At 39.3% G+C, this 13,579-nt stretch overlaps 1 protein-coding gene across 7 annotated transcripts in view; it reads right to left on the bottom strand.

Moving 5' to 3' along the window:
* The window catches only part of LOC128690292 (phytanoyl-CoA dioxygenase, peroxisomal), a 166,927-nt gene that overhangs the window by 43,181 nt on the left and 110,167 nt on the right, over positions 1–13,579 (bottom strand). For all 7 annotated transcript variants that reach the window (XM_070090526.1, XM_070090520.1, XM_070090525.1 and 4 more), the window contains exons 7-8: positions 6,416–6,550; positions 3,769–3,909 (exon numbers count right to left, since the gene is read on the bottom strand). In XM_070090526.1, coding sequence (XP_069946627.1) covers positions 3,769–3,909; positions 6,416–6,550 — 276 coding nt within the window. The remainder of the gene's footprint in view (positions 1–3,768; positions 3,910–6,415; positions 6,551–13,579) is intronic.

The following is a 13,579-nucleotide window of genomic DNA, read 5'->3' as shown; positions in this document are numbered from 1 at the left end:
CCCAATTTTCCATTTAAGCAATTTGATTATATCTCCCTAATTCTATGAATTTCCAGAGAGCAAATTTAGTGCATTCAACACATCTTCATTAGAAAGTATCTATAACAATTATGTCCATTTTGTAATATGAGAAATGAGCTACATAATATAAGAACATAAGAAAGAACACTGCAACAGGTCTACTGGCCTATGTCAGGCAGGTCCAATTCTCCCACCAGTTTAAGCCAATGCCTTGACCTAGAGAGGTCAGACACATCACTTGAGGGAGGAGCACTGCATCCGACCTAGTAACACAAGCTAGTCAGGTCCAAATCACACCCACCCACACCCACTCATGTATTTATCCAACCCATTTTTAAAACTACACAACGTCTTAGCGTCTATGATGGTACTCGGGAGTTTGTTCCACTCAAACCAGTGCTTTTCTATATCCTTCCTGAATCTGAATTTTTCCAATTTAAAGCCATTGCTGTGAGTCCTGTCTCTTAATATTTTTAGCATGCTATTTACATCCCCTTTATTAATTCTCATTTTCCATTTATACACCTCAATCATAGCCCCCTAATTCTATGCCTTTCTAGAGAGTGCAGATTCAGGGCTCTCAGCCTATCCTCATAGGGAAGATTTCTGATACATGGGATCAACTTCGTCATCCTCCTTTGTACGTTTTCCAGAGCATTTATATCCATTCTGTAATATGGTGACCAAAACTGTGCAGCATAATCCAAATGAGGCCTGACCAAAGATATATATAGGTGAAAAACAACCTGAGGACTTCTATTATTTATACTTCTTGCTATGAAGCCAAGGATTGTTAGCTTTATTGTGAACACTACTGCACTGTTGTCTTGGTTTCAGATTACTGCTAGCCAGAACTAAATCCTTTTTGCAATCCATAATATTAACCCCTTCAGGGTTCAAGGCCAAAATCTGAAGTGGTGCTCCAGTGTCCAAGAAATTTTGAAAAAAAAAAAAAATTATTTTTTCTTACAGAATTAAAGAGTATATTTTTGTGAAGGTAATAAGACAAAAAAACGTTTTTTCTGATCATTACTTGCCGAGATACAGCGGTGGGAAGTTGACCCAAAATGACCAAGTGGCGGCAACATCAGTGACTTCCGCAAAATCCCATTTTTTTATTTTATGTTTTTTATACTTTTTTCTTTTCTTTTCTATTTTTTCTTTTTCTAATAACATTTGTGGCCTGTGAGACCAGTATAATGTATATTGTATAAGTGTACACTCATTGTATTCAACACAATAACTGCACTAATTTGTTTATCATTATATTGCTTACAAAACTTGTTTATAAATTTATTGTAAACAAAATGATGAAAATATTAGTGCGGTTATTGTGTTGAATACAACGGTACCATATAGTACCATATGGTACAATGGTGCCATAGGGTGCAATGGTATCATATGGTACAATGGCACCATATACAATGGTACCATATGGCACATGATACAATGGTACCATATGGTACAATGGTGCCATAGGGTGCAATGGTACCATATGGTACAATGGCATATGATACAATGGTACCATATGGTACAATATGGCACATGATACAATGGTACCATATGGTAGAATGGCACCATTTGGTACAATGGTACCATATGATACAATGGTACCATATGGTGCAATGGTACCTTATGGTACCACATGGTGTAATGGTACCATATGGTACCATTGCATCATATGGTACCATATGGTACATTGTATCATACAGTACAATGATACTATATGGTTCATTGTACCATATGGTACTGTTGTATTCAACACAAACACACTAACATTTTCATTATTATTTTGTTTACAATAGTTGTTTACAACAAAAATATGCAAAAATGTTGTATATTAGTAATGTTCTATTATATATTTACAAGTGTACAGGAACTTTACGTGTTCCTTGAGGTGGATGACAAAGCACTTTGTCTCGGAAACTGCTGAGTCAGTAGCTAACTTGCGTCGCCACTCACTCAGTCTTGGCTGGTGTCTCATGCCACCAACACCTATTGACCATATGGTACACGGTATATGTTACAGGGTACCATATGGTACATTGTACTATATGGTAAAGGGTACCATGCAGCACAGGATAACATATGGTGCAGGGTACCATACAGTACAGGACACCATATGGTACAGATACCCTGTACCATATGGTACAGGGTACCATATGGTACAGGGTACCATATGGTACAGGGTACCATACAGTACAGGACACCATATGGTACAGATACAGGGATAACTATGGAAATAAGTCACCCTGACTTTTTTGGGTTATCCTAGGATTTTATAAGTATGCTGCTATGTATGATAATCTATGCAATTGTATTTCTGTACACCTGAATAAACTTACTCAAGTGCATGTGGCATCATAAGTAAGTTTATTTAGTTATACACAAATAAAGTTACATAGAATATCATACTTAGCAGCATATGTTTGGAGAACCTAGGATAACCCAAAAAAGTCAGACATTTATTTCCATTAGGGTCCCTGTACCCTGTACCATATGGTACAATGTACTATATGGTACAATGTACTATATGGTACATTGTACCATATGGTACCATTGTACCATATACCATTGTATGACATGGCACCATTGTACCATATGGCACAATGGTACCATATGGTTCAGAACCATATAATTCATCTTCAGCTCCACTTCCATCAATCTTAGAACTGTAAGTTGTGAAGAGGAGAGTCAGAATTCGCCCGGAGAGTGAGTGGGGAGTGAGAGCTTCCTTGCCGCCAGGCACTATGAACAAAGCTACTTTGCCGACGTTCCCACAATGCCATGCGGGCGTCCAGATTTTTTCTATGGTGTGCACACTGACCACCCAGACCCATTCTCTTAGATGTAGGCCTCCCAGCCTTCTCGTGCTAAATTTGACGGCGCTAGAATTTTGGCGTAGATCTACGGGACGGACCCTGAAAGGGTTAAGGTCTACATTATTTACTTTATATGTGGCATGGTTATTTTCCTGTCCAACACATAGAACTTTGCATTTGTCTATGCTAAACTGCATCTGCCACTTCTCCGACCACTGCATCAGTCTATTCAAATCATCCTGGAGTACTCTAATGTCCTCATTAGAATGAATTGGAATGCCTATTTTGGTGTCATCAGCAAATTTGCTTATGTCGCTATTTATTCCCTTATCTATGTCCTTTATGTAGATAGTGAACAACAATAGGCCCAACACTGACCCCTGTGGAACACCGCTTGTGACGTGCCCCCATTCTGATTTCTCCCCATTTATGCAAACTCTCAGCTGCCTATTTGTCAACCACGCCTCAACCCAGGAAAAAATTTCTTCTCCTATTCTGTGTGCCTGAAGTTTCCTCAATAGCCTCTGACGTGGAACTCTATCGAAAGCCTTACTAAAGTCCATACACACAATATCATATTCAATAACCTTAAGATATTACTCTACATTTAACCTTCCCTCTCTTGCCTCTCTAAGGTTTACATTAAAATCTCATTTTTTATACCTAATTTTCCTTGGTATTAAATTCAAAGAGAAGCATTATACCTATAAGAATCATATAGTGCCTGGCAAAATGGGAGACAACTGGTTTTGATCCAAGGGAAGACAGGGTCAATTCCTTAGATCCAAAACCCATCGATGACATCAAGGTGCCCCGCCCATCTCTTTGTGTAGTTTCAGATTATATAACCAAATTTTCTTTATATTGCAGGTATTTCTTTTTTTTTACCAGATAACAATGCAAAATTATTTCTAGGGGTGTTTACCTTGTAAGTCAAATCTTCAATACCTTTCTTCCTGGCTACCTCTTCTACTTCCTTGGCAATGTTTTCTTGCGATGTTCCTCTTACATCAATATATTCACATTCTGAGCTTGCATAATGACAGGATATTGCTTTCCGGAAGTGCTGAAAATAAGGAAAGAAGACGATGATAATTTGCCTACACATTTCTTGCCTAAGAGGTAGGCAGTCCCAGCCTACTTGACACCCAGGTATTTTTTACAGCTTCTTTTGGAAAATAACAGTGAAAAATTGGCATATAAATAACATGACCTAAATTTTAAAAATCTGAATGAAAACATAACACAAAAAGCTTGGCCTTTAAATATTATATTAATTCAAAAATGCTAAAGCAGTCAGAGTTTGACCTTTAAATAACAAAAAAATTGACGAAGGCATGTACACCGCCATTCCAAAATACACTCAAATCTCCTGAATTGGCTTAATCATCAGAAAGAGTTTAATGGTATATCAAATGAGCCTATTCTGAACAGAATTCGATGGTTTGTTGTCAATTTGAGTGCCATGCACCAAGTGAACAGAAAATGGACACAGCTAAATTTTTAACAATATCAATCTAAACTGGTTTATAATATTGTAATGACATTCCTAAAGAAAGTGTAATCAAAACATTTGGGCATGGGAATACCACCGACCGTATTTTGAAAACACGTGGTTCATTATTAACCCTTAAACTGTCCAAACAGATCTATGTTTACATGCAGTGCTCCAAAAGTAGATCTACGTTTTTTTACATATTTTCAATAACAAAAAAAAAATGTAGATCAAAGTTTTTTTTATACATTTTCAGTTGTAAAAAAAAAAAAAAAGATCTACATTTTTTACATACTTTCAAATGTTGAAAAAACATAGATCTATGTTTGGACAGTTTAAGGGTTAATTTGAGTGCCATGTACCAAGTCTGCAGAAAATGGAGACCCACGTTAATGTTTTGTTTACAATACGTGTGGGGTAAGCTCACATTTTGTTGGTAAACATTCATTAAAATGCAGAATCTGCAAAGCTGTAATATTATTACAAACTCACATGATATTTGACACTCATAATCACACTAAACTGGTTTCTGTTCACAATCATGATAAGAGTTTAACTGAAGAGAGAAAGATTTGGGCGTGGGAAATCAAACGAGCCTAATCTGAATGAAATGCTATGATTTATTTTCATTTTAAGTGTTATGTGCCAAGTGAGCAGAAAAGGGGCACCTTGACTTTTAATAATCTCTCTCAAAACTGGTTTATATAGCTAAGAGGAAAAGTCTGACCAAGAAATTTGGGTGTGGGAATTCCAATGAACATAGTATTTTGAATGAAATCCCATGGTTTGTTTTCAATTTGAATGTCATGTGCTAAGTCAGAAATAAATTGTGACAACCACTGCAAGTATGTCTAAACTTTGAAGTTATCATCATCCCAGTCTGCCTCCTCAGTTATGATCTCTCAATCCTTTCACTGTTGCGGCCCCTACTCGCAAACTTGCTGACAGTGTCAGAGAATTTAAAAAAAAAAAAATTCTTGTGCAATGATAGAGAATCTTTTTCTGAAGGTAATGAAACCAAAAGCATGAAATTTGATGGAAAACTTATGGAATTACACTCTTGCAAGGTTAGAGGTCTCAGCGATATTTACACACTGGCGATCTCGTCTACTTCAAGCCCTATTTTGGGCCAATTCCACTGTTCCAGTCAACCAAACTCAGCTATTTCACTAGTACTCCTTTTATTTTATTGACTGAGTACAAGAAACTGCCCATTTACCTATGACAACTACACAAAGTGATTAGAAATTGGTAATTTGGCCAGTTTCACACAAAATTCATATTAGACCCACCAGTTGGCGTGTACTAGACGCATGACTCGATTTGTTTATTCCTGAACATCAGCAAAAATCGAACATTTCCACTACTTTGAGCTCAATTTCAAGGTACTTTTAGTCGGTAAACTATTCAAAATCACCTCTATTTTTGTAATACATCTTTCATTCTATCAATTGAGACCAAGGCAATGAGAATTCAACCATAAATACCACATGAAAATACACCACAAATTTGCCATCTTAAACCAAAAAAATCCTGCATGCTGTAGGATTTTTTTACATGGTGTATACTTACCACAGACCCATTCTCTTATATCTATGCCCAAATTTACTGCTCACAGCTTATCTGAGTGAGCTGAGCTTATGGCATCATACTACGGGACCGACACTGGCTTCAAAGCCATGATACAACAGGACCAACAGTGAAAGGGTTAAGGAAAAATCAGATTCACTTAATGTATAAAATTGGAACTACAAGTGGAAAATTAACCTCTTGGTCCACAACTTGAGTTATAACATGGATCTTGGTCATTCAGAGGTGACTGTCAGTGATGAGTTGAATGACTTCAAAGAAAACAATGAGCATGTGATGTTAAAAAATGTAATAATAAAAACAGAAAACTGGACACCATATAAACACAGCATTACTCTGTAACCAAGAGTTAAAGCTCAACCACTACACACAACTAGGCAAGTATAATATTGTATTAACTCAGAATTGTGTAGGTTGGAAGATACTGAAGATCAAAATTAAGTATTTTTGTCAATAGAATATAAAAGTATAATCAAGTTCACAATACCTTTGTTTTATTATCACCAGACCCATGTAGGAGAATTGGGTGGAAGAAAACAGTATCTCCTTTTTCCATACACAGCATTGTCTTGGGTATATTGTCATAGCCTCGAACACCATGATACATCTTGTTCACGCCATCCTACAATGTAGAGAAATTATAATAATGTAGTTACATTAAATCTTTAAATGCAAACTTGAAATTCTTGAACAGTGCCTGTGACATAATTCACAACTACAGCTATATTTATAAATTTATGTATTCTCTTCATATGTGGTATAGCACATTACATTGTTTAAGTTACAATGATCTGAAAAAACTATCCCTCATATCCCATAACTTCAACTCCCCTGAACCTCAACACATGCTAGAAAGAAGCATTGTAACTATTTCAAAACCTTCAAGAGGCAGAGGAGCTGCAGCTCAAATCTGACAAAAGATCTAGGAACTACAACAACCCTCAAAAGATCAACACCTTTGTCAACACCCAAGTCATACACTGAAACTGTGAGACCAAACAGTTGAAAATGAATTAGCTGTCCGGGAGTTTTTGACTTTTTTACCACTACTCAATTGAGATAATTTGACATGTGGCAGGGTAGCTAACATTTCATGGAAGGCAACTGACTGATCTTTAAGAAACTCGCAGCAATGCTTTAATCCTTTTACTAACCGTCACAGAGACCTACATTATTGATGTCAGGGTCCATCATGTAGATGCCTCATAAATATGCAAGACTTCAGGTATGTCTTGCTACTTCTATTTACACTTAGGTCACACTATACATGCATGTACAAGTATATATATACACACACCCCTCTGGGTTTTCTTCTATTCTCTTACTAGTTCTAGTTTCAAAAAAATCAATCAAAATCAAAATTTTATTTCTTTGCTAAGGTTACAATATACGTTTACATTTCATAATTTGATTGGTACAAAGAAAGCAACTATTATGCCGAGGCATTTCGGGCAGATTTAACCTTATATTTAAAGACTACTTAAGTCTAGACAGGTGAAGAGTGGTAGAATAAAAATATTTAATATTCTACTCTATTATCAATATGAGGTAGTACAATTTATGATACAAACATACATTTTTAAGTTTGTAATTAGGTTTGTCTAGGTAGTAGGTTGGTAGACAGCAACCGCCCAGGGAGGTACTACCGTCCTGCCAAGTGAGTGTAAAACGTAAGCCTGTAATTGTTTTACACGATGGTAGGATTGCTGGTGTTTTTTCTGTCTCATAAACATGCAAGGTTTCAGGTACGTCTTGCTACTTCTGCTTACACTTAGGTCACACTACACATACATGTACAAGCATATGTATACACACCCCTCTGGGTTTTCTTCTATTTTCTTACTAGCTCTTGTTCTTGTTTATTTCCTCTTATCTCCATGGGGAAGTGGAACAGAATTCTTCCTCCGTAAGCTATGCGTGTTGTAAGAGGCGACTAAAATGCCAGGAGCAAGGGGCTAGTAACCCCTTCTCCTGTATATATTACTAAATATGAAAGGAGAAACTTTTGTTTTTCCTTTTGGGTCACCCCACCTCGGTGGGATACGGCTGGTGTGTTGAAAGAAAGAAAGAATTAGGTTTGTTTATTATTATTAGGTAGTACTGTACAATTAATGATACATACATACATTTTTAAGTTTGTAATAATGGCTTAATAGTTAAAAGGTAATAAAATATTTAGGAGAGTTGCTTTAAATTTGGTTAGAGTTTAGCATAGTGTGGGTATGGTTGATATTGAGAGATGAAATTATTTTTGAGTACAGTCCTAAACTGTACAAGAATGGTATACAATACCAACAAGATGAAAACTGAGACACTTGTGCAACATCTGGGTATCTTCACTTAAGACGTTTTACCATCCAGTGGCTTTATCAATACAGATTCTAGGACATAATTTGAAGACAGTAGAACTATATACAAAAGATGAGATAATCAGTCCCTCAGCCTTGGAGTTGGTGTGAAGAGCACCATAGTCATGAAGATTCTAGAGCAGAGGTAAGGAGGCTGGTGCTTATACAGGTCTCCCTCAACATTCGCATTTTCCACTTTTGTGGGCTTCGAACATTTGCGAATTCCCAGCCACCCAATCATATTTTAAATATGTCATTACATACATGAGGAATTGTGGAGGTGGCAGAGTTTGTTTGGAGATAGGACAAGATGGTCCTTCAATATGACACTAATATCAATTCTACAGCTTATTTATCTATCACAATTCATCTAATATGACATAATAAACAATACTAATAACACAGAAACATGACAATTACTCTAGAATGAATAAAAATGTCATTAAGTATGTTAGGAATTGTGGCAATGGCAGTTTGTTTGGAGACAGAACAAGATAGTCCTTCAATATGACACTAATATCAATTCTACGGCTTATTTATCTATCACAATTCATCTAAAATGGCATAATAAACAATATTAATAACATAGAAACATGACAGATACTCTAGAATGAATAAAATACATCATTAAGTATGTCACGAGTGTTGCTGTGTTGTTGTTGGGTGTATAAGGGCCACCGAGACATAAGCCGTACAGTGGTGGTGGAGGCGGCAGCAGAGGTAGAGACTAGAGATGGCGGTGTTGTCAGTCGCCCTATGTAACTCCAACAACATTCGAGGAGTTAGATTCGTGCTGTCCTTTTTCTATCGATTAATCACTTAACTTACTTTCTACACTGTTAATGCTACACTTTATTGCTGGCTGCCACTATAGCCTTTATTGACTGATGCTGCTTTAGTATCATACATATCGTAGAATCACTGAATCAGTGAAGAAGGCACATTCTCCCCTCTCTCTTCCTCCTCTACTGTGGTACTCTGTTGTGAGTTCTTTCTTGAATTCTACAGTCTTTCTCACCTTCTTTACCAAATGGCTGGCACTAGTACAATATTTTATGTTTTCATGCATTTTATGATTGTTCATGGTTCAATTGGTTAAGGAAGCAGTATTGTTAAGCTAAGTAAATGCTATTATTATATTTCCCTACAATATATTTGGGCACCAAACATTCGCGATTTTTCAACATTCACGAGGTTCTTGATCCCCTAGCCCTCGCAAATGTGGAGGGAGACCTGTATACTAACGTCAGGTGGAATGGGACGGGTAGCAGATGAGGGCATAGTCACTGGTAGGCGGGATTTCCCAGTGGAAGTAGGTCATACAAAATGAATGGGCAAGTTGTAGTTGTAGTTATAGTAGCTGTGAAGGAGGTCATGTAGATGTCCTCTGAACCAAAATTCCATGATGTTGCAGTGTCTGACAAGTTGTACAAGAATGGTATACAATACCGACAAGATGAAAACTTGTGCAACATCTGCACATCTTTATTGGAGATGTACACAAATAACCCGCACATAAAAGACAGAAGCTTACGACGACGTTTCGGTCCGACTTGGACCATTGACAAAGTCACACTAACAGAGGAGGAGCAGGACGGCTATATATAGGCAGGAAGAGGTGGAGGTAGTAGTAGTGGTAGTAGTAGTGGTGGTAGTAGTACAAGAATTGTATATAATACCGACAGGATGAAATGACACATGCACAACACCCGGGCATCCCCACCGTAGACGTTTCGCCATCCAGCCAGCCACTGGATGGCGAAACGTCCACAACAAAGACAACCAGACGCCGCACATGTGTCTAATTTCATCAGTAGATGTAGTAGAAGAAGAAGAGGTAGTAGTAGTGGTAGTGGTAGAAGTGGGAAAAAAGGAAGACGAGCCAGTCAAATACAAAGGAAGGGGAGCACTGCAAGAGAGCTAGATACCCACAGAGGGAGAGCAAGCGCACCGAGGTGCGTGAAAGGGGAAGTGGTGAAATAAAATAAAGAAGGAACAGAAACACGAGACAGGAGAGAGAAAGACAACCCAGAGGAGAAAAGGAGAGGGGAAGAGGAAGAAGAAAAAGAAGAAGAAGAAGAAAAAATGAGGATTCAGGTTAAGTCACGGGTGTTCTGAAGTTTGGAGCATTTTACAATGTAGTGGGAGAGGAAGGCATCTACAGAGACGAAGCCAGGGCTAAGGTTCATACAAGGAAAGTTGTGTATAAGAGAGGATTCAACTAAACGGCGACTGTTCGAGTTGGAAGTAGGGAAGACAGTTTTAGCAGAAGACCAGTCAATAGGATGGCTATGATCTCTGACGTGACAGAAAAGAGCACTGTTAGTGTCGGCAAGCCTAACACTATTTTTGTGCTCCCTAAGTCTGTCAGAAAGAGATCGACCAGTTTCTCCAAAGTATTGAAGAGGACAGGAGGAGCAAGAAATAGAGTAGACACCAGGAACATCTGTAGAGGGAGGAGAGGTATGAACGAGATTAGTGCGAAGAGTGTTAGTCTGGCGGAAGGTAAGCTTGATGTCTAAGGGACGGAGCGAATTGTTGAGATTAGAAAGACCGGAAATGTAGGGAAGGCAGAGGATAGAAGAGTTCCCATGAGTAGAGAGTTTGGGAGAGAAGAAATTGCGTTTAGCACCTTCCTTCTCCCACTTCCTGAAAACCAACCCACTGGGCACTCCCTTTCCTGATCATGCCCGTCTCCTACTTCAACAGCTCATTCTTTCTACTAAATCACAGGTTGAAGATGCCTTCTTTACTCTCCGTCAACGTCAACGTGCTCTCTTTGCGGCTCTACCACAGGATCTCTGTAACCTTCTCTCTACCATTGCCTTTGACACTGCTCGCCTGAATGCGCAAATTCATTCTTCCAAACTACAAAATAAACTTCAACGTCTCATCTCAGCTAGCCCTTGGTCTAAGTTCTCCCTCACTGACTGTGTTACTAATCTGTCTTCTGTCTCACTCTCTCAGTATGAGCTTGAACTTCTTGGTTTTGGTCTTTCCTTTGCCACTTCGCCTACTCCTCGCGCTGGTATTTCCCTGATTAGCTCTTTTGATTCCTTTCGTCAATCTCGCTTCCGTAATCTTCCTGACTTGTCCACTTTTCGTGGTGCTCTCCTTCCTGCTCTTGTTAGTCTGTTTTCCAAGAATCACCACCTTCCACGCCGTTACCAACTTGCCCTTTCTTCTCTTAAATCTAACACTAACATTGTCATACTATCTTCTGACAAAGGTAATTCGGTAGTTATCCTTGATCGCGAGGATTACCTCCGTAAAGCTGATGTCTTGCTCTCTGACTCACGCACCTACACTCCTCTCGTTTCCAACCCTCTTGATCGCATCAAGAGAACTTTCAACAAAAAACTAAGGACTCTCTCCGACCTCTGTCCTCCTGACTTTGACCTTGTTCAACGGTTTCGTGTCATCTGTCCCTCTCTTCCCTATTTCTATGGCCTTCCCAAAACTCATAAACCTGATATTCCTCTTCGTCCTATCATATCCTCTAGAGGTTCTGTCTCTTATTCTCTTGCTTCTTGGCTGGCCAAAACCCTCACTCCCTTTCTTGGTACTTTTTCTCCTGCCCACCTCCGTCACTCTCAAGACTTCATTGAACGGGTTCGCTCTCTCCCAACCTGTAAGATGCTTAGTCTTGACGTTGAGTCCCTCTTCACCAATGTCCCTCTTGATGATGTCCTTGATTTCCTTAGAGAGAAGGCCCATGAAGGGTTTCTTCATCTCCCTATCCCCACTGATGTCTTTCTTGATCTGATCCGCCTCTGTGTGGACTCTAACTCCTTTTCCTTCCAAGGGAAATATTATTCCCAAACCTTCGGTGTCGCTATGGGCTCTCCTCTCTCTCCTGTCCTTGCTAATCTTTACATGGAATACTTCGAGACTGTTCTTCTTCCTACCCTCGATGTGCAACCTTCACTCTGGCTCCGCTATGTTGATGACATCTTTGCTCTGTGGCCTCATGACTCCAGTCTCTTCCAACCTTTTCTTGAAGCTCTTAACAATCTTGCCCCTTCCATTAAGTTTAAAGCTGAATGGGAATCTAATTCCTTACTTCCTTTCCTTGATGTCCATGTCCACCGCTCAGATACAGGTTTTTCCTTTTCCGTTTACCGTAAACCTATGCACAGTGGCATGTACATTCACTACTTTTCCTATCATGCTTCCCCTGTCAAGAAAAGTGTTCTTATCTCCCTCTTTCTCCGTGCCCTTCGCATCTGTGATCCTCAGTTCCTTCCAGCAGAAATTTCCACTCTTTATAATTCGTTCTCCCGTCTTGGCTACCCTTCCCATTTCATAGACTCTGCCCTCTCACGTGCTAAACGCAATTTCTTCTCTCCCAAACTCTCTACTCATGGGAACTCTTCTATCCTCTGCCTTCCCTACATTTCCGGTCTTTCTAATCTCAACAATTCGCTCCGTCCCTTAGACATCAATCTTACCTTCCGCCAGACTAACACTCTTCGCACTAATCTCGTTCATACCTCTCCTCCCTCTACAGATGTTCCTGGTGTCTACTCTATTTCTTGCTCCTCCTGTCCTCTTCAATACTTTGGAGAAACTGGTCGATCTCTTTCTGACAGACTTAGGGAGCACAAAAATAGTGTTAGGCTTGCCGACACTAACAGTGCTCTTTTCTGTCACGTCAGAGATCATAGCCATCCTATTGACTGGTCTTCTGCTAAAACTGTCTTCCCTACTTCCAACTCGAACAGTCGCCGTTTAGTTGAATCCTCTCTTATACACAACTTTCCTTGTATGAACCTTAGCCCTGGCTTCGTCTCTGTAGATGCCTTCCTCTCCCACTACATTGTAAAATGCTCCAAACTTCAGAACACCCGTGACTTAACCTGAATCCTCATTTTTTCTTCTTCTTCTTCTTTTTCTTCTTCCTCTTCCCCTCTCCTTTTCTCCTCTGGGTTGTCTTTCTCTCTCCTGTCTCGTGTTTCTGTTCCTTCTTTATTTTATTTCACCACTTCCCCTTTCACGCACCTCGGTGCGCTTGCTCTCCCTCTGTGGGTATCTAGCTCTCTTGCAGTGCTCCCCTTCCTTTGTATTTGACTGGCTCGTCTTCCTTTTTTCCCACTTCTACCACTACCACTACTACTACCTCTTCTTCTTCTACTACATCTACTGATGAAATTAGACACATGTGCGGCGTCTGGTTGTCTTTGTTGTGGACGTTTCGCCATCCAGTGGCTGGCTGGATGGCGAAACGTCTACGGTGGGGATGCCCGGGTGTTGTGCATGTGTCATTTCATCCTGTCGGTATTATATACAATTCTTGTACTACT

This window comes from Cherax quadricarinatus, chromosome 32, assembly GCF_038502225.1.
Source record: "Cherax quadricarinatus isolate ZL_2023a chromosome 32, ASM3850222v1, whole genome shotgun sequence".
NCBI lineage: Eukaryota > Metazoa > Arthropoda > Malacostraca > Decapoda > Parastacidae > Cherax > Cherax quadricarinatus.
The sequence above is the reverse complement of the archived record's forward strand: the minus strand, read 5'-3'. Positions and strand labels throughout refer to the sequence as shown.